The sequence below is a fragment of the Triticum aestivum genome, chromosome 6D (assembly GCF_018294505.1).
Source record: "Triticum aestivum cultivar Chinese Spring chromosome 6D, IWGSC CS RefSeq v2.1, whole genome shotgun sequence".
Lineage (NCBI taxonomy): Eukaryota > Viridiplantae > Streptophyta > Magnoliopsida > Poales > Poaceae > Triticum > Triticum aestivum.
The window spans coordinates 374,813,806-374,840,552 of NC_057811.1; the positions used below are offsets into that span (position 1 = coordinate 374,813,806).

Sequence of the window (26,747 nt, forward strand, 5' to 3'; positions counted from 1 at the left end):
GACTCCATAGATGCATCTTGCTGAGCGTAGGAAAATTTTAAATTATGCTACGATTCCCAACACATCAACCTCTCCTTCCCCCTTGCTGGATCAAGAAGGAGGAGACGTCGCTGCTCCGTACGTGTGTTGAACGCGGAGGTGCCGTCCGTTCAGCGCTCGGTCATCGGTGATTTGGATCACGACGAGTATGACTCCATCAACCCCGTTCACTTGAACGCTTCCGCTCGCGATCTACAAGGGTATGTAGATGCACTCCTTCCTTCTCATTGCTAGTAAACTCCATAGATGGATCTTGGTGATGCGTAGAAAATTTTAAAATTCTGCAACGATCCCCAACAGTGGCATCATGAGCCAGGCCTATGCGTAGTTACTATGCACGAGTAGAACACAAAGCAGTTGTGGGCGTAGATGTTGTCAATTTTTCTTGCCACTACTAGTCTTATCTTGTTTCGGCGGTATTGTGGGATGAAGCGGCCCGGACCGACCTTACACGTACGCTTACGTGAGACAGGTTCTACCGACTGACATGCAGTAGTTGCATAAGGTGGCTAGCGGGTGTCTGTCTCTCCCACTTTAGTCGGAATGGATTCGATGAAAAGGCTCCTTATGAAGGGTAAATAGAAATTGGCATATCACGTTGTGGTTCTACGTAGGTAAGAAACGTTCTTGCTAGAAACCTATAGAAGCCACGTAAAAACATGCAACAACAATTAGAGGACGTCTAATTTGTTTTTGCAGCATGTGCCCTGTGATGTGATATGGCCAAAAGGATGTGATGAATGAGATATATGTGATGTATGAGATTGATCATGTTTTTGTAATAGGAATCACGACTTGCATGTCGATGAGTATGACAACCGGCAGGAGCCATAGGAGTTGTCTTTATTTTTTGTATGACATGCGTGTCATTGAATAACGCCATGTAAATTACTTTACTTTATTGCTAAACACGATAGCCATAGAAGTAGAAGTAATCGTTGGCGTGACAACTTCATGAAGACACGATGATGGAGATCATGGTGTCATGCCGGTGACGAAGATGATCATGGCGCCCCGAAGATGGAGATCAAAGGAGCAAAATGATATTGGCCATATCATGTCACTATTTGATTGCATGTGATGTTTATCATGTTTTACATCTTATTTGCTTAGAACGACGGTAGTAAGTAAGATGATCCCTTATAATAATTTCAAGAAAGTGTTCCCCCTAACTGTGCACCGTTGCGAAGGTTCGTTGTTTCGAAGCACCACGTGATGATCGGGTGTGATAGATTCTAACGTTCGCATACAACGGGTGTTGACGAGCCTAGCATGTACAGACATGGCCTCGGAACACACGCGATACACTTAGGTTGACTTGACGAGCCTAGCATGTACAGACATGGCCTCGGAACACGGAAGACCGAAAGGTCGAGCATGAGTCGTATAGAAGATACGATCAACATGAAGATGTTCACCGATCTTGACTAGTCCGTCTCACCTGATGATCGGACACGGCCTAGTTAACTCGGATCATGTTTCACTTAGATGACTGGAGGGATGTCTATCTGAGTGGGAGTTCATTGAATAATTTGATTAGATGAACTTAATTATCATGAACTTAGTCTAAAATCTTTACAATATGTCTTGTAGATCAAATGGCCCACGTTGCCCTCAACTTCAACGCGTTCCTAGAGAAAACCAAGCTGAAAGATGATGGCAGCAACTATACGGACTGGGTCCGGAACCTGAGGATCATCCTCATAGCTGCCAAGAAAGATTATGTTCTAGAAGCACCGCTAGGTGAAGCACCCATCCCAGAGAACCAAGACGTTATGAACGCTTGGCAATCACGTGCTGATGATTACTCCCTCGTTCAGTGCGGCATGCTTTACAGCTTAGAACCGGGGCTCCAAAAGCGTTTTGAGAAACATGGAGCATATGAGATGTTCGAAGAGCTGAAAATGGTTTTCCAAGCTCATGCCCGGGTCAAGAGATACGAAGTCTCCGACAAGTTCTTCAGTTGTAAAATGGAGGAAAATAGTTCTGTCAGTGAGCACATACTCAAAATGTCTGGGTTACATAACCGCTTGTCTCAGCTGGGAGTCAATCTCCCGGATGACGCGGTCATTGACAGAATCCTTCAGTCGCTTCCACCAAGCTACAAGAGCTTTGTGATGAACTTCAATATGCAGGGGATGGAAAAGACCATTCCTGAGGTATATTCAATGCTGAAATCAGCGGAGGTGGAGATCAAAAAGGAACATCAAGTGTTGATGGTGAATAAAACCACTAAGTTCAAGAAAGGCAAGGGTAAGAAGAACTTCAAGAAGGACGACAAGGGAGTTGCGGCGCCCGGTAAGCCAGTTGCCGGGAAGAAGTCAAAGAATGGACCCAAGCCTGAGACTGAGTGCTTTTATTGCAAGGGAAGTGGTCACTGGAAGCGGAACTACCCCAAATACTTAGCGGACAAGAAGGCCGGCAACACCAAAGGTATATGTGATATACATGTAATTGATGTGTACCTTACCAGTACTCGTAGTAGCTCCTGGGTATTTGATACCGGTGCAGTTGCTCATATTTGTAACTCAAAACAGGAGCTGCGGAATAAGCGGAGACTGGCGAAGGACGAGGTGACGATGCGCGTCGGGAATGGTTCCAAGGTCGATGTGATCACCGTCGGCACGCTGCCTCTACATTTACCTACGGGATTAGTTTTAAACCTCAATAATTGTTATTTAGTGCCAGCTTTGAGCATGAACATTGTATCAGGATCTCGTTTAATTCGAGATGGCTACTCATTTAAATCCGAGAATAATGGTTGTTCTATTTATATGAGAGATATGTTTTTTGGTCATGCCCCGCTGGTCAATGGTTTATTCTTAATGAATCTTGAACGTGATGTTACACATATTCATAGTGTGAATACCAAAAGATGTAAAGTTGATAACGATAGTCCCACATACTTGTGGCACTGCTGCATTGGTCACATAGGTGTCAAACGCATGAAGAAGCTCCATGCAGATGGACTTTTGGAGTCTCTTGATTACGAATCATTTGACACGTGCGAACCATGCCTCATGGGTAAGATGACCAAGACTCCGTTCTCCGGAACAATGGAGCGAGCAACCAACTTATTGGAAATCATACATACTGATGTGTGCGGTCCAATGAGTGTTGAGGCTCACGGTGGCTATCGTTATGTTCTCACTCTCACTGATGACTTAAGTAGATATGGGTATGTCTACCTAATGAAACACAAGTCTGAAACCTTTGAAAAGTTCAAGGAATTTCAGAGTGAGGTTGAGAATCAACGTGACAGAAAAATAAAGTTCCTACGATCAGATCGAGGAGGGGAATATTTAAGTCACGAATTTGGCACACACTTAAGGAAATGTGGAATAGTTTCACAACTCACGCCGCCTGGAACACCTTAGCGAAATGGTGTGTCCGAACGTCGTAATCGCACTCTATTGGATATGGTGCGATCTATGATGTCTCTTACCGATCTACCGCTCTCATTTTGGGGCTATGCTTTAGAGACTGCCGCATTCACTTTAAATAGGGCTCCGTCGAAATCCGTTGAGACGACACCATATGAATTATGGTTTGGGAAGAAACCTAAGCTGTCGTTTCTAAAAGTTTGGGGATGCGATGCTTATGTCAAGAAACTTCAACCTGAAAAGCTCGAACCCAAGTCGAAAAAATGCGTCTTCATAGGATACCCTAAGGAAACCATTGGGTATACCTTCTACCTCAGATCCGAAGGCAAGATCTTTGTTGCCAAGAACGGGTCCTCTCTGGAGAAAGAGTTTCTCTCGAAAGAAGTGAGTGGGAGGAAAGTGGAACTAGATGAGGTGATAGTCACCCCTTCCGAACCGGAAAGTAGCGCAGCGCGGGAAGATGTTCCTGTGGTGCCTACACCGACTGGGGAGGAAGTTAATGATGATGATCATGAAGCTTCAGATCAAGTTACTGCTGAACTTCGTAGGTCCACAAGGACACGTTCCGCACCAGAGTGGTACGGCAACCCTGTCCTAGAAATCATGTTGTTAGACAACGGTGAACCGTCGAACTATGAAGAAGCGATGGCGGGCCCGGATTCCAACAAATGGCTTGAAGCCATGCAATCCGAGATCGGATCCATGTATGAAAACGAAGTATGGACTTTGACTGACTTGCCCGATGATCGGCGAGCCATAGAAAATAAATGGATCTTTAAGAAGAAGACAGACGCGGATGGTAATGTGACCATCTATAAGGCTCGACTTGTCGCTAAGGGTTATCGACAAGTTCAAGGGGTTGACTACGATGAGACTTTCTCACCCGTAGCGAAGCTGAAGTCCGTCCGAATCATGTTAGCAATTGCCGCATTCTATGATTATGAGATATGGCAAATGGACGTCAAAACGGCATTCCTTAACGGCTTTCTCAAGGAAGAATTGTATATGATGCAGCCAAAAGGTTTTGTCAATCCTAAGAATGCTAACAAGGTATGCAAGCTCCAGCGCTCCATCTATGGGCTGGTGCAAGCATCTCGGAGTTGGAACATTCGATTTGATGAGATGATCAAAGCGTTTGGGTTTACACGGACTTATGGAGAAGCCTGTGTTTACAAGAAAGTGAGTGGGAGCTCTGTAGCATTTCTCTTATTATATGTGGATGACATACTATTGATGGGAAATGATATAGAATTCTTGGAAAGTATAAAGGCCTATTTGAATAAGTGTTTTTCAATGAAGGACCTTGGAGAAGCTGCTTATATATTAGGCATCAAGATCTATAGAGATAGATCAAGACGCCTCATTGGTCTTTCACAGAGTACGTACCTTGACAAGATATTGAAGAAGTTCAATATGGATCAGTCCAAGAAGGGGTTCTTGCCTGTATTGCAAGGTGTGCAATTGAACATGGCTCAATGCCCGACCACGGCAGAAGATAGAGAAAAGATGAGTGTCATCCCCTATGCCTCGGCCATAGGGTCTGTTATGTATGCCATGCTGTGTACCAGACCTAATATAAACCTTGCCGTAAGTTTGGTAGGAAGGTACCAAAGTAATCCCGGCATGGAACACTGGACAACGGTAAAGAATATCCTGAAGTATCTGAAAAGGACTAAGGATATGTTTCTCGTTTATGGAGGTGACGAAGAGCTCGTCGTAAAGGGTTACGTCGATGCTAGCTTCGACACAGATCTGGATGACTCTAAGTCACAAACCGGATACGTGTATATTTTGAATGGAGGCGCAGTAAGCTGGTGCAGTTGCAAGCAAAGCGTCGTGGCGGGATCTACATGTGAAGCGGAGTACATGGCGGCCTCAGAGGCAGCACAGGAAGCAATCTGGATGAAGGAGTTCATTACCGACCTAGGGGTGATTCCCAATGCGTCGGGCCCGATGACTCTCTTCTGTGACAACACTGGAGCTATTGCCCTTGCCAAGGAGCCCAGGTTTCACAGGAAGACCAGGCATATCAAGCGTCGCTTCAACTCCATTCGTGAAAGTTTTCAAAATGGAGACACAGATATTTGTAAAGTACATACGGACCTGAATGTAGCAGATCCGTTGACTAAACCTCTCCCTCGAGCAAAACATGATCAACACCAGAACTCTATGGGTGTTCGATTCATCACAATGTAACTAGATTATTGACTCTAGTGCAAGTGGGAGACTGTTGGAAATATGCCCTAGAGGCAATAATAAAATGGTTATTATTATATTTCTTTGTTCATGATAATTGTATATTGTTCATGCTATAATTGTGTTATCCAAAAATCGTAATACATGTGTGAATACATAGACCACAACATGTCCCTAGTGAGCCTCTAGTTGACTAGCTCGTTGATCAACAGATAGTCATGGTTTCCTGACTATGGACATTGGATGTCATTGATAACGGGATCATATCATTAGGAGAATGATGTGATGGACAAGACCCAATCCTAAGCATAGCACAAAGATCGTGTAGTTCGTTTGCTAGAGCTTTTCCAATGTCAAGTATCATTTCCTTAGACCATGAGATCGTGTAACTCCCGGATACCGTAGGAGTGCTTTGGTGTACCAAACGTCACAACGTAACTGGGTGACTATAAAGGTGCGCTACGGGTATCTCCGAAAGTGTCTGTTGGGTTGGCACGAATCGAGACTGGGATTTGTCACTCCGTTTGACGGAGAGGTATCTCTGGGCCCACTCGGTAATGCATCATCATAATGAGCTCAATGTGACCAAGTGTCTGGTCACGGGATCATCCATTACGGTACGAGTAAAGTGACTTGCCGCTAACGAGATTGAACGAGGTATTGGGATATCGACGATCGAATCTCGGGCAAGTAACGTACCGATTGACAAAGGGAATTGTATACGGGATTGATTGAATCCTCGACATCGTGGTTCATCCGATGAGATCATCGTGGAACATGTGGGAGCCAACATGGGTATCCAGATCCCGCTGTTGGTTATTGACCGGAGAGGCGTCTCGGTCATGTCTGCATGTCTCCCGAACCCGTAGGGTCTACACGCTTAAGGTTCGGTGACGCTAGGGTTGTAGAGATATTAGTATGCGGAAACCCGAAAGTTGTTCGGAGTCCCGGATGAGATCCCGGACGTCACGAGGAGTTCCGGAATGGTCCGGAGGTGAAGAATTATATATAGGAAGTCCAGTTTCGGCCACCGGGAAAGTTTCGGGGGTTATCGGTATTGTACCGGGACCACCGGAAGGGTCCCGGGGGTCCACCGGGTGGGGCCACCTATCCCGGAGGGCCCCATGGAATGAAGTGGGGAGGGGAACCAGCCACTGGTGGGCTGGTGCGCCCCCCATGGGCCTCCCCTGCGCCTAGGGTTGGAAACCCTGGGTGTGGGGGGGCACCCCACTTGGCTTGGGGGGCAAGCCACCCCCTTGGCCGCCGCCCCCCCCTCAGATGGGATCTCCAGGGGGCCGGCGCCCCCCATGGCCCCTATAAATAGTGGGGGGGGATGGCAGCCGCACCACAGCCCCTGGCGCCTCCCTCTCCCTCCCGTGGCACCTCTCCCTCCCGCTTGCGCTTGGCGAAGCCCTGCCGGGATCCCCGCTACTTCCACCACCACGCCATCGTGCTGCTGGATCTCCATCAACCTCTCCTTCCCCCTTGCTGGATCAAGAAGGAGGAGACGTCGCTGCTCCGTACGTGTGTTGAACGCAGAGGTGCCGTCCGTTCGGCGCTCGGTCATCGGTGATTTGGATCACGACGAGTACGACTCCATCAACCCCGTTCACTTGAACGCTTCCGCTCGCGATCTACAAGGGTATGTAGATGCACTCCTTCCTTCTCGTTGCTAGTAAACTCCATAGATGGATCTTGGTGATGCGTAGAAAATTTTAAAATTCTGCAACGATCCCCAACACACTTGACCTCTTAGCCGTGTGCGGTGCCCCCTCCACCATAATCCACCTCGATTATATCGTAGCGGTGCTTAGGCGAAGCCCTGCGTCGGTAGAACATCATCATCGTCACCACACCGTCGTGCTGACGGAACTCTCCCTCAAAGCTCGGGTGGATCGGAGTTCGAGGGACGTCATCGAGTTGAACGTGTGCTGAACTCGGAGGTGCCGTACGTTCGGTACTTGGATCGGTCGGATCGTGAAGACGTACGACTACATCAACCGCGTTGTGCTAACGCTTCCGCTTTCGGTCTACGAGGGTACGTGGACAACACTCTCCCCTCTCGTTGCTATGCATCACCATGATCCTGTGTGTGCGTAGGATTTTTTTTTTGAAATTACTACGTTCCCCAACAGTGGCATCCGAGCCTGGTTTTATGCGTTGATGTTATATGCACGAGTAGAACACAAGTGAGTTGTGGGCAATATAAGTCATACTGCTTACCAGCATGTCATACTTTGGTTCGGCGGTATTGTTGGATGAAGCGGCCCGGACCGACATTACGCGTACGCTTACGCGAGACTAGTTCTTCCGACGTTCTTTGCACAGAGGTGGCTGGCGGGTCAGTTTCTCCAACTTTAGTTGAACCAAGTGTGGCTACGCCCGGTCCTTGCGAAGGTTAAAACAGCACCACTTGACAAACTATCGTTGTGGTTTTGATGCGTAGGTAAGAACGGTTCTTGCTAAGCCCAGTAGCAGCCACGTAAAACTTGCAACAACAAAGTAGAGGACGTCTAACTTGTTTTTGCAGGGCATGTTGTGATGTGATATGGTCAAGACATGATGCTAAATTTTATTGTATGAGATGATCATGTTTTGTAACCGAGTTATCGGCAACTGGCAGGAGCCATATGGTTGTCGCTTTATTGTATGCAATGCAATCGCCATGTAATTGCTTTATTTTATCACTAAGCGGTAGCGATAGTCGTAGAAGCAATAGTTGGCGAGACGACAAACGATGCTACGATGGAGATCAAGGTGTCGCGTCGGTGACGATGGGGACCATGACGGTGCTTCAGAGATGGAGATCACAAGCAGAAGATGATGATGGCCATATCATATCACTTATATTGATTGCATGTGATGTTTGTCTTTTATGCATCTTATCTTGCTTTGATTGGCGGTAGCATTATAAGATGATCTCTCACTAAATTTCAAGATAAAAGTTTTCTCCCTGAGTATGCACCGTTGCCAAAGTTCGTCGTGCCCAGACACCACGTAATGATCGGGTGTGATAAGCTCTACGTCCATCTACAACGGGTGCAAGCCAGTTTTGCACACGCAGAATACTCAGGTTAAACTTGACGAGCCTAGCATATGCAGATATGGCCTCGGAACACTGAGACCGAAAGGTCGAGCGTGAATCATATAATAGATATGATCAACATAGATTGTTCACCATTGAAAACTACTCCATTTCACGTGATAATCGGTTATGGTTTAGTTTATTTGGATCACGTGATCACTTAGATGATTAGAGGGATGTCTATCTAAGTGGGAGTTCTTAAGTAATATAATTAATTGAACTTAAATTTATCATGAACTTAGTCCTGATAGTATTTTGCAAATTATGTTGTAGATCAATAGCTCGCGTTGTTGCTTCCCTATGTTTATTTTGATATGTTCCTAGAGAAAAAATATGTTGAAAGATGTTAGTAGCAATGATGCGGATTGGATCCGTGATCTGAGGATTATCCTCATTGCTGCACAAAATAATTATGTCCTTGATGCACCGCTAGGTGACAGACCTATTGCAGGAGCAGATGCGGACGTTATGAACATTTGTCTAGCTCAATATCATGACTACTTGATAGTTTAGTGCACCATGCTTAACGGCTTAGAATCGGGACTTCAAAGACATTTTGAACGTCATGGACCATATGAGATGTTCCAGGAGTTGAAGTTAATATTTCAAGCAAATACCCGTGTTGAGAGATATGAAGTCTCCAACAAGTTCTATAGCTAAAAGATGGAGGAGAATAGCTCAAGCAGTGAGCATGTGATCAGATTGTCTGGGTACTACAATCGCTTGAATCAAGTGGGAGTTAATCTTCCAGATAAAATAGTGATTGACAGAATTCTCTAGTCACCATCACCAAGTTAGTAGAACTTCGTGATGAACTATAGTATGCAAGGGATGACGAAAGTAATTCCCGAGCTCTTCGTGATGCTGAAATCGACGAAGGTAGAAATCAAGAAAGAGCATCAAGTGTTGATGGTTAACAAGACCACTAGTTTCAAGAAAAGGGCAAAGGGATAGAAGGGGAACTTCAAGAAGAACGGCAAGCAAGTTGCTGCTCAAGTGAAGAAGCCCAAGTCTGAACCTAAGCCCGAGACTAAGTGCTTCTACTGCAAAGGGACTGGTCACTGGAAGCGGAACTGCCCCAAGTATTTGGTGGATAAGAAGGATGGCAAAGTGAACAAAGGTATATTTGATATACAAATTATTGATGTGTATTTTACTAGTGTTCGTAGCAACCCCTCAGTATTTGATACTGGTTCAGCTGCTAAAGAGTAGTAACTCGAAACGGGAGTTGCATAATGAACAGAAACTAGTTAAGGATGAAGTGACGATGTGTATTGGAAGTGGTTCCAAGATTGATATGATCATCATCGCACACTCCCTATACTTTCGGGATTAGTGTTGAACCTAAATAAGTGTTATTTGGTGTTTGCGTTGAGCATGAATATGATTTGATCATGTTTATTGCAATACGGTTATTCATTTAAGTTAGAGAATAATTGTTGTTCTGTTTACATGAATAAAAACGTTCTATGGTCATACACACCAACGAAAATGGTTTGTTGGATCTCGATCGTAGTGATACACATATTCATAATATTGAAGCCAAAAGATGCAAAGTTAATAATGATAGTGCAACTTATTTGTGGCACTGCCGTTTAGGTCATATTGGTGTAAAGCGCATGGAGAAACTCCATGCTGATGGGATTTTGGAATCACTTGATTATGAATCACTTGATGCTTGCGAACCATGCCTTATGGGCAAGATGACTAAGACTCCGTTCTCCGGAACAATGGAGCGAGCAACTGACTTATTGGAAATTATACATACTGATGTATGCGATCCGGTGAGTGTTGAGGCTCGCGGCGGGTATCATTATTTTCTGACCTTCACAGATGATTTGAGCAGATATGGGTATATCTACTTGATGAAACATAAGTCTGAAACATTTGAAAAGTTCAAAGAATTTCAGAGTGAAGTGGAAAATCATCGTGACAAGAAAATAAAGTTTCTATGATCTGATCGCGGAGACAAATATTTGAGTTACGAGTTTGGTCTTCAATTAAAACAATGTGGAATAGTTTCACAAATTCGTGCCACCTGGAACACCACAACATAATGGTGTGTCCGAACGTCATAACCGTACTTTATTGGATATAGTGCAATCTATGATGTCTCTTACCGATTTACCACTATCGTTCTAGGGTTATGCATTAGAGACAGCTGCATTCACATTAAATAGGGCACCATCTAAATCCGTTGAGACGACGCCTTATGAACTGTGGTTTGGGAAGAAACCAAAGTTGTCGTTTCTTAAAGTTTGGGGTTGCGATGCTTATGTGAAAAAGTTTCATCCTGATAAGCTCAAACCCAAATCGGAAAAATGTGTCTTCATAGGATACCCAAAGGAGACTGTTGGGTACACCTTCTATCATAGATCCGAAGGCAAGACATTCGTTGCTAAGAATGGATCCTTTCTAGAGAAGGAGTTTCTCTCGAAAGAAGTGAGTGGGAGGAAAGTAGAACTTGATGAGGTAATTGTACCTGCTCCCTTATTGGAAAGTAGTTCATCGCAGAAACCAGTTTCTGTGACGCCTATACCAATTAATGAGGAAGTTAATGATGATGATCATGGAACTTCAGATCAAGTTATTACTGAACCTCGTAGGTCAACCAGAGTAAGATCCGCACCAGAGTGGTACGGTAATCCTGTTCTGGAGGTTATGTTACTAGACCATGATGAACCTACGAACTATGAAGAAGCGATGGTGAGCCCAGATTCCGCAAAATGGCTTGAGGCCATGAAATCTGAGATGAGATCCATGTATGAGAACAAAGTATGGACTTTGATTAACTTGCCCAATGATCGGCGAGCCATTGAGATTAAATGGATCTTCAAGAGGAAGACGGACGCTGATAGTAGTGTTACTATCTACAAAGCTAGAATTGTCGCAAAAGGTTTTCGACAAGTTTAAGGTGTTGACTACGATGAGAGTTTCTCACTTGTATCTATGCTTAAGTCTGTCCGAATCATGTTAGCAATTGCCGCATTTTATGAAATCTGGCAAATGGATAAATAAAACTGCATTCCTTAATGGATTTATTAAAGAAGAGTTGTATATGATGCAACCAGAAGGTTTTGTCAATCCTAAAGGTGCTAACAAAATATGCAAGCTCCAGCGATCCATCTATGGACTGGTGCAAGCATCTCGGAGTTGGAATATATGCTTTGATAAGTTGATCAAAGGATATAGTTTTATACAGACTTGCGGTGAAGCCTGTATTTACAAGAAAGTGAGTGGGAGCACTACAGCATTTCTGATAAGTATATGTGAATGACATATTGTTGATCGGAAATAATGTAGAATTATTCTGCAAAGCATAAAGGAGTGTTTGAAAGGAGTTTTTCAAAGAAAGACCTCGGTGAAGCTGCTTACATATTGAGCATCAAGATCTATAGAGATAGATCAAGACGCTTGATAAGTTTTTTCAATGAGTACATACCTTAACAAGATTTTGAAGTGGTTCAAAATGGAACAGTCAAAGAAAGAGTTTCTTGCCTGTGTTACAAGGTGTGAAATTGAGTAAGACTCAAAGCCCGACCACGGCAGAAGATGGAAAAAGAATGAAAGTCATTCCCTATGCCTCGGCCATTGGTTCTATAAAGTATGCCATGCTGTGTACCAGATCTATTGTATACCCTACACTGATTTTGGCAAGGGAGTACAATAGTGATCTAGGAGTAGATCACTGGACAGCGGTCAAAATTATCCTTACTGGAATAAGGATATGTTTCTCGATTATGGAAGTGAAAAAAGGTTCGTCGTAAAGGGTTACGTCGATGCAAGTTTTGACACTAATCTAGATGACTCTAAGTCTCGGTCTAGATACATATTGAAAGTGGGAGCAATTAGCTAGAGTAGCTCCGTGCAGAGCATTGTAGACATAGAAATTTGCAAAATACTTACGGATCTGAATGTGACAGACCCGTTGACTAAAATTATCTCACAAGCAACACATGATCACACCTTAGTACTCTTTGGGTGTTAATCACATAGCGATGTGAACTAGATTACTGACTCTAGTAAACCCTTTGGGTGTTCGTCACATGACGATGTGAACTATGGGTGTTAATCACATGGTGATGTGAACTATTGATGTTAAATCACATGACGATGTGAACTAGATTATTGACTCTAGTGCAAGTGGGAGACTGAAGGAAATATGCCCTAGAGGCAATAATAAAGTTATTATTTATTTCCTTATATCATGATAAATGTTTATTATTCATGTTAGAATTGTATTAACCGGAAACTTGATACATGTGTGAATACATAGACAAACAGTGTTACTAGTATGCCTCTACTTGACTAGCTCGTTGATCAAAGATGGTTATGTTTCCTAGCCATAGACATGAGTTTCCATTTGATTAACGGGATAACATCATTAGGAGAATGATGTGATTGACTTGACCCATTCCGTTAGCTTAGCACTCGATCATTTAGTATGTTGCTATTGCTTTCTTCATGACTTATACATGTTCCTATGACTATGAGATTATGCAACTCCCGTTTACTAGAGGAACACTTTGTGTGCTACCAAACGTCACAACGTAACTGGGTGATTATAAAGGTGCTCTACAGGTGTCTCCGAAGGTACTTGTTGGGTTGGCGTATTTCGAGATTAGAATTTGTCACTCCGGTTGTCGGAGAGGTATCTCTGGGCCCTCTCGGTAATGCACATCACTTAAGCCTGGTTAGCATTGCAACTAATGAGTTTGTTGCGAGATGATGTATTACGGAACGAGTAAAGAGACTTTCCGGTAACGAGATTGAACTAGGTATTGAGATACCGATGACCGAATCTCGGGCAAGTAACATACCGATGACAAAGGGAACAACGTATGTTGTTATGCGGTTTGACCGATAAAGATCTTCGTAGAATATGTGGGAGCCAATATGAGCATCCAGGTTCCGCTATTGGTTATTGACCGGAGACGTGTCTCGGTCATGTCTACATAGTTCTCGAACCCGTAGGGTCCGCACGCTTAAAGTTCAATGACGGTTATATTATGAGTTTATGTGTTTTGATGTACCGAAGGTAGTTCGGAGTCCCGGATGAGATCGGGGACATGACGAGGAGTCTCGAAATGGCCGAGATGTAAAGATCGATATATTGGACGACTATATTCAGACTTCGGAAAGGTTCCGAGTGATTCGGGTATTTATCGGAGTACCGGAGAGTTACGGGAATTCGCCGGGGAGAAGTATTGGGCCTTATTGGGCCATACGGGAATAGAGGAGAGAGGCCAAAAGGAAGGAGGCGCGCACCCCCCCCCTCTGGTCCGAATTGGACAAGGGGTGCAGCCCCCTTTTCCTTCTCCCTCTCCCCCTCTTTCCTTCTCTCCTACTCCAACAAGGAAAGGAGGAGTCCTACTCCCGGTGGGAGTAGGACTCCTCCCTTGGCGCGCCCTCTTCCTAGGCCGGCCGCCTCCCCCTTGCTCCTTTATATACGGGGGCAGGGGGCACCCCAAAGACACAACAATTAATCTCTTGATCTCTTAGCCGTGTGCGGTGCCCCCCACCATAATCCACCTCGATTATATCGTAGCGGTGCTTAGGCGAAGCCCTGCATGGGTAGAACATCATCATCGTCACCACGCCGTCGTGCTGACGGAACTCTCCCTCAAAGCTCGGCTGGATCGGAATTCGAGGGACGTCATCGAGTTGAACGTGTGCTGAACTCGGAGGTGCCGTACGTTCGGTACTTGGATCGGTCGGATCATGAAGACGTACGACTACATCAACCGCGTTGTGCTAACGCTTCCGCTTTCGGTCTACGAGGGTACGTGGACAACACTCTCCCCTCTCGTTGCTATGCATCACCATGATCCTGTGTGTGTAGGATTTTTTTTTGAAATTACTACGTTCCCCAACACCTACATGGCGAACTGATTGGACGCGTTCATGAGCCCTCGTACCCTCCCCATATTTGGTGTCAATATGAGGGTTTACATACAACCTGAACACATTTGTGAGCACTCAAAGCAACTCTAGCAGATGCGCTATATCGCTGCCTATAGTTTTCGGGATTTTTTAGCCAGAATAGGTGCACTAAAATTCCCTGGGCCCGTAAAAAAAATATATGGGCGGCCCACAAATCGCCGTGTCTGCCACTATATCTAGGGGGAGTGGGGGCGTTTCGGGGTTCCTGTCTTGGATAAGCTCCGCCACCCTCCGCTGAAATCCTCTCCCTTTCGTCACCTTCATTTCGTTTCTCCGACGAGCAATTAGTGCCTTTTTCGCCCTCTCTTGCAGATCCATGGCGGGAGGTGCTCGGAGACGTGGGGGCCGCAGCAGGTCGCCGTCGCACAAGCGCGTCAGGCACGACGCGGAGGTCGGTACTTCCATCCGGCCCTATGTCGAGCTACGGTGCTCGGCTCAAACACGGCGGCCAGGGTGCATGGAGCAGCTTCAACGAGCTTGGCGACCAGCTTTGACCCACCACCAAGAGGCTCCGCGACACGGAGATCATGCACCACGCCGCTAAGGAGACAGTGGAGGCCAGCAAAGAGGGCGCCGCCGAACGCCTCAGGGCGGCGAAGGAGGAGTACCAGTTCGTCGGCATCCTGTAACGGTCGGCGTGCGAGTACCACCTCAACGTCAATCTATGAGCCGCCGCCCCCGACATCGAGCTTATTTTTCTCTATGTTTTTAGTTCATTTGTGTTGATGATCTCCGGTGTGTTAACTATGTAGCGGGAATGAAACTATGTTTAAATTTTTGAATTTAGCGTACGTTTGCGGATATTCAATTTGATGTCCGGGCTCATCTGCATCCCGTGAACAGTAAATTCAAAAAATTACAAAATCCAAAAATTCTGAAAAAATAGGTGAAAGATGTTTCAGTGTGTGAAGTTCGTGTCAAATTTCAACTTGTTCGAATATCTGAGGAGCTCATGGCAAAAAAAGGACAAAGTCGGTCAAAATGATCAGTAAACTTTCTTATAACCCCATAATAAGAATCGGTCTTTTTTTTTGCTGAAAGCTACTGAAATGACCAAACTCCACTAAATTTGGCACGGACTTCCACACACATGAGCATCTAGCATCACAAAAAAATCAATTTCTTTTACACCCGAGAGCCAAAACGCCGTGTCCCGTTTGCAAAATCTATTCTACGCCGAGGCTTAAATAACCGCAAAATCATTTTAGGGCGAACCGTGAAACGATTTCGCGGGACAGATTTATACCGCATCTGCTAGAGTTGCTCTCAAATCCTCCCAATATTAGATGTCAATATGAGGGTTTACAGATAACCCCGACGTATAGAAATGATACGAGGACTTCGATTAGGTCATTTATTTCTTCTCTCTCATGGCCGACCATTGACCGTGTTCATAGACGTTTGAGGAGGATTTAAGGACCGTAGATGCTCTAACCATGGAGCTATATTCAGCTTTACTAGTTAGACAATCGTGAATGAAACACGTGATGATCACTTCAGATGCTCCCTTCCAAATCGGTATTTGGTTTACTCGAAATTCATCTTACTGCCTGACAAAAACTCCGGAAACCATAACTTTCAGCAATTCAGAACCCGAGGTCTACGCCGATTTTTTTTTTCGCGCCCTACACGATCAACGGCTCGTCGGGGGCGGCGGGCTGGTGGTTCACGTCGATGCCGGGGAGGTCCGAGTTGACGGAGAACCTGAGCCACCGCTTCTTCTCCACGAACTTGAGCACCGGCTGCAGCACGAGCCCGACAGCCACGGCGCCGAGGCTCACCAGCGCCACCTTGAGCGTCGACAGCGCGAGCACCGCCACGATCAGCGCCGTCGCGGGCACCAGCATCGCCACGCACCCGGCTGTGCCCAGCGGCACCCTGTACGGCCGCGGGGCGTCGGGCCGCCTCACCCTCAGCAGGACGAACGACAGGAATTCGAGGAGCATACCGAAGCAGTAGAGGAAGTTCTCGGCCGCCACGATCTCCTGGAAGCTCATCGTCGAGAGCAGCAGCACGCCGGAGGCCGAGAAGAGGATGCCGACCAGCGGGGTCCCGTACCGCGAACGGGTGGCGAAGAAGGCCGGCAGCATGCCCCGCTCTGCCATGCCCAGGAGCTGGTACGAGTCGCTGCTCATCTCCGCCACGAACATGCCCATGTTCGACATCGCCGCCGCCGCCTGCATCCACCACATCAGCCACGCGCCGCCGAGCAGCTTCGCGATGTCCGCGAAGTAGCCGTCCGTCCACTGCTCCCTGTCCAGAGGCACCGCGCCGGTCCCGGTGAGGAGAGGGTACAGGTAGCCGACGACCACGAAGATGACCGCGTAGAACAGGGCCTTGGGCAGAGTCTTCGCAGGGTTCCTGATCTCGCCGGACAACGTGCTGATCGAGTCCCAGTAGTTGAGGTTCCAGAACAGAGTGTTCAGGTACAGGTTCCAGTCGACGTTGTGGAGATCCACCTCGAGCCACCTCGCCGGCCGGAGCTTGGGGATGGAGATGAAGCCCATGACGAGGAAAGGCAGGAGGGAGAAGACCCCGAGGCTGATGGCAGCCCACCCAACGACGGTGAGCCCGCGGTAGTTGAGGAGCGTCAGCAGCGCGGTCAGCCCAAGGACAGCGCCGGTCCTGGGCGCGCCGCCGCCCAGCGCCGGGACGCCGGACTTGAGGTAGTCCAAGAAGAGGACGGGGTAGAGCGCATTGTCGATGACGCCGCTGAGCCACTTCATCCACCCCTGCTGGAACCCCCAGTAGGGGCCGAGCGCCGAGGCCACCCACACGACGTACCCGCTGTTCTCCGGGAACATGGTGCCCAGCTCCGCCGTGATGAGCGCCTCCGGGACGCTCCAGATGACGGGGAGGGCGAGGAAGCCCGCGATGGCGAGGAGCGGCCCCGCCGCGCCCACGCTGTCCTCGATCCCGAACGGCCCGCCGGAGACCTCGTAGAAGATGATGAAGATGAGCGGGACGATCGAGAGCGACGCCGGCGATGGCGCTGGCGCGGCGCCCGCGCCCGCGCCGCCAGGGAGGCCCCGGTACTCCGTGCCTTCCTCGCCCATCGCCGGTGCGGCGCCGGTCGCCGGTCCGCCGTTCTGGGCGGGCTTCTGCTGGAGAAGAGAAGACATATAGTTCTTCAGATGACGGCATTAGAGCATCAGAAGTGTTTGAGTTGTGGCAACAAGCGATCAACTAACAGGATACCAAACGCAGATGCAGTATCAAATGCTCATTCGCGGAAATGAAAGAAGGATGCAGTATCAATTCAAATGCGGCGATGGAGCTACGAGATCGGAATCATATTTGCCGCGCAGCCTCGGTGGAGTTGGACATTTCGCCGGCAGCCTACGCAGACGGCGGCGTGCGCTGTCCATGTCCGGCTCATCGGTATTCGGTAACATCTGTCGCTGAACGGACCGCCACGTTGCTTGCTCCGCCTATACACGTATACTACAGCTCCACAAGGCCAGCATCACTCTAGATTGCAGTGGGCTTGCCGATTGCAACGCTCTAGGAGGCCTCCTCTCGGGGCCTTTCTGAGCTGAATGGGCCCCGAGTCCTCTGCTTCAAGGTTCGTCTGCTCCGGAAAGAAAAGAAAAAACTCTGCTCTCGCACGCAGAATCGAATCTCACTCAGAGCCGCGTGATGGCGAGGCAACCAAATCGAAGCGCCAACTGTACGAGAGGGAGAAGATGAGGTGGAAAGGAGATCGGGCGAGCTCACTCGCCTCTTGCCCGGCGTCCGCAGAGCCTGCTCCTGCAGCCGCCGGCGGCGGCGGCGGCGGCGGCGGGCTAGATAACTCCACCTCCGGCCGCCCGACGCTCCCCATCGATTCGCGATTCCCGCGCCTCCCACGGCTCCTCTCGAGTGCCGATGAAGTAGGCAAGGCAAGGCGGTGCGGCGTGGAACGTGTAGATACCGCGCAGCGCAGGGCTTGGCGGAGCGATTGAGTGAAGTATCCTCCTAGCCCCCAAATCAAGCGCAAGCTCCTATAATAATGGAATGCGGCGTGTAGCAAGGGGTGACTGGATCGGGTTTCATTCCTTTTCTGCGGAAAAGGACCAGATTTGTTTGGACCGTTGTCTTCTGAGCTCCTGCGGATATGTGCAATAAAAAACACGATAAACATGTCACATGCAAGATATGTGTAGCTTGCGAGCTCACTGCTTCGCGCCTACACGTCCTTCATTTTTCCCGGACAAGAGACTTTCATTAATCGAGCATTCAGCTTTAACTATGCTGGCTCTCTCGAGCAAGCACTGAGCTGTTGCGAGCGACTCATAGAAGCAACGGTATAACTCTGTTCACATGCCAGCTAATCTTAACTAGCCTAGTGTTCCTTTCATGAACCTCGACCGATTCACCTCCTTCGCTTGCACCTGTTTGAAGTAGATAAAGTAAAAAAAATGAGAGAGTTGAATGAAAGATGATCCATTAGTCTTTATTGATGATAGAAGTGGAGTATTTTTACCCGGGCGGAAGTACACATGTTACTTGGGAGTCAAGTAAATTCAATGTTACTTGAGAGACAAGGAATTACCTAGTTGTCTTGAGAGCCAAGGAAGTACATGGTTGCTTGAGAATCAAGAAACCAATCTAACAATTAACTTAATCCTAATTAGCTTAACTAATAAGCAACTATTCTATTCTTAACACTACCCCTTGTACAACGCCTCTTCTTGGGTATGTCCATCATCTTCACAAATTCTTTGAATAATCTTGAATGTCTCCTTTCAAAAACCCTGTGGAAAAAATATGAGGAGAATAGTGCAGATATGTTGCTAAAACTCCTTTAAACCCAGTGGAAAAAATAATAAGGAGAAAATGATGCAACATATAATGATTATTGGCTCTTGATAACTCATATGAGAAAAACCTTTGAAGAAGGAGAAAACTCATCGGTGAGTTTAGAGAACAATTAATATGTTTTGAGTACTTTCTTTAAAAACCCTGATAGGGAAAACAGAAAGTGTGACGTATGATCTTTGGTAATATATTGCCTCGTTAAAAACCATTATGAGAATCTTTGAGAGAAAACTCACAAGGGAAAAGTGTGCGATATGATATGCCATTGAAAACTCCTTTAAAACCCAGTGGGAAAAATATAAGGAGATATAACATGACATATACGGGCACTTGTGTTTATATTGTCTCGTTAAAAACCTTCATGAGAAACCATTAGGGAAAAACTCATGAAGGAAAAAAGAGTAAAATATATGCAATCTTAGGATTGTTAATAGGTTATAGATTTGGGAGATTACTCCCCCTGAACTTTGCAAACCTGGAGAATGTGTAATACAAATTCCATTGATATGATCATGACATTATGAATGATCTGTAGGATTTTCAAAGTATGTTGTTTGCATATTGTTTCCTCACTTTTCTATAATTCGTGAGGATAAGTAATTTTCGAGCAATGTACTTTATGATATTGCTCTTCATATAACATGTAGTTTTTGAGTAACACAAGTAGTAGCATCTTGACAAATCAAGTTATGTGATTCCGATGAATCCCAACCACATGATTTTGAGTGTGGTTAATCATTCAGCTGGGCCATACATATTTGGCAGTACTTTTAGATAAAGCAATTATGTTAGAATGATTAGTGGAAGTAGCCGTTAAAGTGTATTTAGATGACTTCCATGAGAAGACTATGACTTCCATGAGAAGACTACTCCCGTGAATTCAGTCACTAGTATAGTGATATGGCATTGTTGGGATCAAATAAAGAGCCAATATCATTTCATCATATCATGCTCATATCTTGATTTTCCTGATGGAATACCCAAGATTTGTTGTGAGCTTGACATAAGTTGATATTTCTTATATTGGCCATATAGCTTTTGTTGGGGACTCACTCTGAACAAAGATAGCAAATATAGTGTCAGGCCTGACGTAGTTTGCAATTATATGAGTGCTTTAGTGTTAGTGAGATGTAGAAGTTTAGGCCCTAACATCACTTCATTATCACCCCTAGGTATGAATGGATTTGTACCTTATCAGGGGTAGTATGACCATATTACATGTCTTTTATTGGTATGATATATCTGAAGAAAATATGCCCTAGAGGCAATAATAAAGTTATTATTTATTTCCTTATATCATGATAAATGTTTATTATTCATGCTAGAATTGTATTAACCGGAAACTTGATACATGTGTGAATACATAGACAAACAGAGTGTCACTAGTATGCCTCTACTTGACTAGCTCGTTGATCAAAGATGGTTATGTTTCCTAGCCATAGACATGAGTTGTCATTTGATTAACGGGATCACATCATTAGGAGAATGATGTGATTGACTTGACCCATTCCGTTAGTTAGCACTCGATCGTTTAGTATGTTGCTATAGCTTTCTTCATGACTTATACATGGTCCTATGACTATGAGATTATGCAACTCCCGTTTACCGGAGGAACACTTTGTGTGCTACTAAACGTCACAACGTAACTGGGTGATTATAAAGGTGCTCTACAGGTGTCTCCGAAGGTACTTGTTGGGTTGGCGTATTTCGAGATTAGGATTTGTCACTCCGATTGTCGGAGAGGTATCTCTGGGCCCTCTCGGTAATGCACATCACTTAAGCCTTGCAAGCATTGCAACTAATGAGTTTGTTGCGAGATGATGTATTACGGAACGAGTAAAGAGACTTGCCGGTAACGAGATTGAACTAGGTATTAAGATACCAACGATCGAATCTCGGGCAAGTAACATACCGATGACAAAGGGAACAACGTATGTTGTTATGCGGTTTGACCGATAAAGATCTTCGTAGAATATGTGGGAGCCAATATGGGCATCCAGGTCCCGCTATTGGTTATTGACCGGAGACGTGTCTCGGTCATGTCTACATAGTTCTCCAACCCGTAGGGTCCGCACGCTTAACGTTACGATGACAGTTTTATTATGAGTTTATGAGTTTTGATGTACCGAAGGAGTTCGGAGTCCCGGATGAGATCGCGAACATGACGAGGAGTCTCGAAATGGTCGAGACGTAAAGATCGATATATTGGACGACTATATTCGGACATCGGAAAGGTTCCGAGTGATTCGGGTATTTTTCGGAGTACCGGAGAGTTACGGGAATTCGTATTGGGCCTTAATGGGCTATACGGGAAAGGAGAGAAAGGCCCCAAAGGGTGGCCACACCCCTCCCCATGGACTAGTCCGAATTGGACTAGGGAGGGGGCACCCCCTTCTCCTTCTCCCTTCCCTTCTCCTAGTCCAACAAGGAAAGGAGGAGTCCTACTCCCGGTGGGAGTAGGACTCCCCCCTTGGCGCGCCCTCCTCCTAGGCCGGCCACCTCCCCCCTTGCTCCTTTATATACGGGGGCAGGGGGGCACCCCATAGACACAACAATTGATCATTGATCTCTTAGCCGTGTGCGGTGCCCCCTCCACCATATTACACCTCGATAATATCGTAGCGGTGCTTAGGCGAAGCCCTGCGTCGGTAGAACATCATCATTGTCACCACGCCGTCGTGCTGACGAAACTCTCCCTCAATACTCGGCTGGATCGGAGTTCGAGGGACGTCATCGAGCTGAACGTGTGCTGAACTCGGAGGTGCCGTGCGTTCGGTACTTGATCGGTCGGATCGTGAAGACGTACGACTACATCAACCGTGTTGTGTTAACGCTTCCGCTTTCGGTCTACGAGGGTACGTGGACAACACTCTCCCCTCTCGTTGCTATGCATCACCATGATCTTGCGTGTGCGTAGGAATTTTTTTGAAATTACTACGTTCCCCAACAGTGGCATCCGAGCCTGGTTTTATGCGTTGATGTTATATGCATGAGTAGAACACAAGTGAGTTGTGGGTGATATAAGTCATACTGCTTACCAGCATGTCATATTTTGGTTCAGCGGTATTGTGAGATGAAGCGGCCCGGACCGACATTACGCGTACGCTTACGCGAGACTGGTTTCACCGTTGCGAGCACTCGTTGCTTAAAGGTGACTGGCGGGTGTCTGTCTCTCTCACTTTAGTTGAACCGAGTGTGGCTACGCCCGGTCTTTGCGAAGGTTAAAACAGCACCAACTTGACAAACTATCGTTGTGGTTTTGATGCATAGGTAAGAACGGTTCTTACTAAGCCCATAGCAGCAACGTAAAACTTGCAACAACAAAGTAGAGGACGTCTAACTTGTTTTTGCAGGGCATGTTGTGATGTGATATGGTCAAAGCATGATGCTAAATTTATTGTATGAGATGATCATGTTTTGTAACCGATTTATCGGCAACTGGCAGGAGCCATATGGTTGTCGCTTTATTGTATGCAATGCAATCGCCCTGTAATGCTTTACTTTATCACTAAGCGGTAGCGATAGTCGTAGAAGCATAAGATTGGCAAGACGACAATGATGCTACGATGGAGATCAAGGTGTCGCGCCGGTGACGATGGTGATCATGACGGTGCTCCAGAGATGGAGATCACAAGCACAAGATGATGATGGCCATATCATATCACTTATATTGATTGCATGTGATGTTTATCTTTTATGCATCTTATCTTGCTTTGATTGACGGTAGCATTATAAGATGATCCCTCACTAAATTATCAAAGTATAAGTGTTCTCCCTGAGTATGCACCGTTGCGAAAGTTCTTCGTGCTGAGACACCACGTGATGATCGGGTGTGATAGGATCTACGTTCAAATACAACGGGTGCAACACAGTTGCACACGCGGAATACTCAGGTTAAACTTGACGAGCCTAGCATATAACAGATATGGCCTCGGAACACGGAGACCGAAAGGTCGAGCGTGAATCATATAGTAGATATGATCAACATAGTGATGTTCACCGTTGAAACTACTCCATCTCACGTGATGATCGGACATGGTTTAGTTGATATGGATCACGTGATCACCCAGAGGATTAGAGGGATGTCTATCTAAGTGGGAGTTCTTAAGTAATATGATTAATTGAACTTAAATTTATCATGAACTTAGTCCTGATAGTATTTTGCAAATTATGTTGTAGATCAATAGCTCGCGTTGTTACTTCCCTGTATTTATTTTTGATATGTTCCTAGAGAAAAATTATGTTGAATGATGTTAGTAGCAAAGATGCGGATTGGATCCGTGATCTGAGGATTATCCTCATTGTTGCACAGAAGAATTATGTCCTTGATGCACCGCTAGGTGACAGACCTATTGCAGGAGCAGATGCAGACGTTATGAACGTTTGGCTAGCTCAATATGATGACTACTTGATAGCTTAGTGCACCATGCTTAACGACTTAGAATCGGGACTTCAAAGACGTTTTGAACGTCATGGACCATATGAGATGTTCCGGGTGTTGAAGTTAATATTTCAAGCAAATACCCGAGTTGAGAGATATGAAGTCTCCAACAAGTGCTATAGCTAAAAGATGGAGGAGAATAGCTCAAGCAGTGAGCATGTGCTCAGATTGTCTGGGTACTACAATCGCTTGAATCAAGTGGGAGTTAATCTTCCAGATAAAATAGTGATTGACAGAATTCTCTAGTCACCATCACCAAGTTAGTAGAACTTCGTGATGAACTATAGTATGCAAGGGATGACGAAAGTAATTCCCAAGCTCTTCGCGATGCTGAAATCGACAAAGGTAGAAATCAAGAAAGAGCATCAAGTGTTGATGGTTGACGAGACCACTAGTTTCTAGAAAAGGGCAAAGGGAAGAAGGGGAACTTCAAGAAGAACAGCAAGCAAGTTGCTGCTCAAGTGAAGAAGCCTAAGTCTGGTCCTAAGCCTGAGACTAAGTGCTTCTACTCCAAAGGGACTGGTCATTGGAAGCGGAACTACCCCAAGTATTTGGTGGATAAGAAGGATGGCAAAGTGAACAAAGGTATATTGGATATACATGTTATTGATGTGTACTTTACTAGTGTTTATAGCAACCCCTCGGCATTTGGTACTAGTTCAGTTGCTAAGAGTAGTAACTCGAAACGGGAGTTGCAGAATAAACAGAGACTAGTAAAAGGCGAGGTGACGATGTGTGTTGGAAGTAATTCCAAGATTGATATGATCATCATCGCACAGTCCCTATACTTTCGGGATTAGTGTTGAAACTAAATAAGTGTTATTTGTTGTTTGCGTTGAGCATGAATATGATTTGATCATGTTTGTTGCAATACGGTTATTCATTTAAATTAGAGAATAATTGTTGTTCTGTTTACATGAATAAAACCTTCTATGGTCATACACCCAATAAAATGGTTTGTTGGATCTCGATCGTAGTGATACACATATTCATAATAATGAAGCCAAAAGATGCAAAGTTAATAATGATAGTGCAACTTATTTGTGGCACTGCCGTTTAGGTCATATTGGTGTAAAGCGCATGGGGAAACTCCATACTGATGGGATTTTGGAATCACTTGATTATGAATCACTTGATGCTTGCGAACCATGCCTCATGGGCAAGATGACTAAGATTCCGTTCTCCGGAACAATGGAGCGAGCAACTGACTTATTGGAAATAATACATACTGATGTATGCGGTCTCATGAGTGTTAAGGCTCACGGCAAGTATCGTTATTTTCTGACCTTCACAGATGATTTGAGCAGATATGGGTATATCTACTTGATGAAACACAAGTCTGAAACATTTGAAAAGTTCAAAGAATTTCAGAGTGAAGTGGAGAATCATCGTAACAAGAAAATGAAAGTTTCTACGATATGATCGCAGAGGTAAAATATTTGAGTTATGAGTTTGGCCTTCAGTTAAAACAATGTGAAATATTTTCACTACTCACGCCACCTGGAACACCACAGTGTAATGGTGTGTCCGAACATCGTAACCGTACTTTATTAGATATGGTGCGATATATGATGTCTCTTACCGATCTACCACTATCGTTTTGGGGTTATGCTTTAGAGACGGCTGCATTCACGTTAAATAGGGCACCATGAAAATCCGTTGAGACGACGCCTTATGAACTGTGGTTTGGCTAGAAACCAAAGTTGTCGTTTCTTGAAGTTTGGGGCTGCGATGCTTATGTGAAAAAAAAACTTCAACCTGATAGGCTCGAACCCAAATCGGAGAAATGTGTCTTCATAGGATACCCAAAGGAAACTGTTGGGTACACCTTCTATCACAGATCCGAAGGCAAAACTTTTGTTGCTAAATTCGGAATTTTTCTGGAGAAGGAGTTTCTCTCGAAAGAAGTGAGTGGGAGGAAAGTAGAACTTGATGAGGTAATTGTACCTGCTCCCTTATTGGAAAGTAGTTCATCGCAGAAACCAGTTTCTGTGACGCCTATACCAATTAATGAGGAAGTTAATGATGATGATCATGGAACTTCAGATCAAGTTATTACTGAACCTCGTAGGTCAACCAGAGTAAGATCCGCACCAGAGTGGTACGGTAATCCTGTTCTGGAGGTTATGTTACTAGACCATGACGAACCTACGAACTATGAAGAAGCGATGGTGAGCCCAGATTCTGCAAAATGGCTTGAGGCCATGAAATCTGAGATGAGATCCATGTATGAGAACAAAGTATGGACTTCGATTAACTTGCCCAATGATCGGCGAGCCATTCAGATTAAATGGATCTTCAAGAGGAAGACGGACGCTGATAGTAGTGTTACTATTTACAAAGCTAGAATTGTTGCAAAAGGTTTTCGACAACTTTAAGGTGTTGACTATGATGAGAGTTTCTCACTTGTATCTATGCTTAAGTCTGTCCGAATCATGTTAGCAATTGCCGCATTTTATGAAATCTGGCAAATGGATAAACAAAACTGCATTCCTTAATGGATTTATTAAAGAAGAGTTGTATATGATGCAACCAGAAGGTTTTGTCAATCCTAAAGGTGCTAACAAAATATGCAAGCTCCAGCGATCCATCTATGGACTGGTGCAAGCATCTCGGAGTTGGAATATACGCTTTGATAAGTTGATCAAAGGATATAGTTTTATACAGACTTGCGGTGAAGCCTGTATTTACAAGAAAGTGAGTGGGAGCACTACAACATTTCTGATAAGTATATGTGAATGACATATTGTTGATAGGAAATAATGTAGAATTATTCTGCAAAGCATAAAGGAGTGTTTGAAAGGAGTTTTTCAAAGAAAGACCTTGGTGAAGCTGCTTACATATTGAGCATCAGGATCTA

At 45.5% G+C, this 26,747-nt stretch overlaps 1 protein-coding gene across 2 annotated transcripts; it reads right to left on the bottom strand.

Moving 5' to 3' along the window:
• Nucleotides 1-16,114: 16,114 nt before the first annotated feature.
• Nucleotides 16,115-18,878, bottom strand: LOC123145189 (polyamine transporter PUT1). Of its 2 annotated transcripts, none has more exons than XM_044564536.1 (2): nucleotides 18,368-18,878; nucleotides 16,115-17,747 (listed from the first exon to the last, which is right to left on the bottom strand). In XM_044564536.1, exons 1-2 carry the CDS (start codon nucleotides 18,767-18,769, stop codon nucleotides 16,272-16,274), a joined length of 1,878 nt encoding a protein of 625 aa, XP_044420471.1. In that variant the 5' UTR covers nucleotides 18,770-18,878; the 3' UTR covers nucleotides 16,115-16,271. The 2 variants fall into 2 exon arrangements, with proteins under 2 accessions (XP_044420471.1, XP_044420472.1); XM_044564537.1 differs by lacking the exon at nucleotides 18,368-18,878 and adding an exon at nucleotides 17,838-18,319 and having other exon boundaries at nucleotides 16,115-17,750.
• Nucleotides 18,879-26,747: the final 7,869 nt, after the last annotated feature.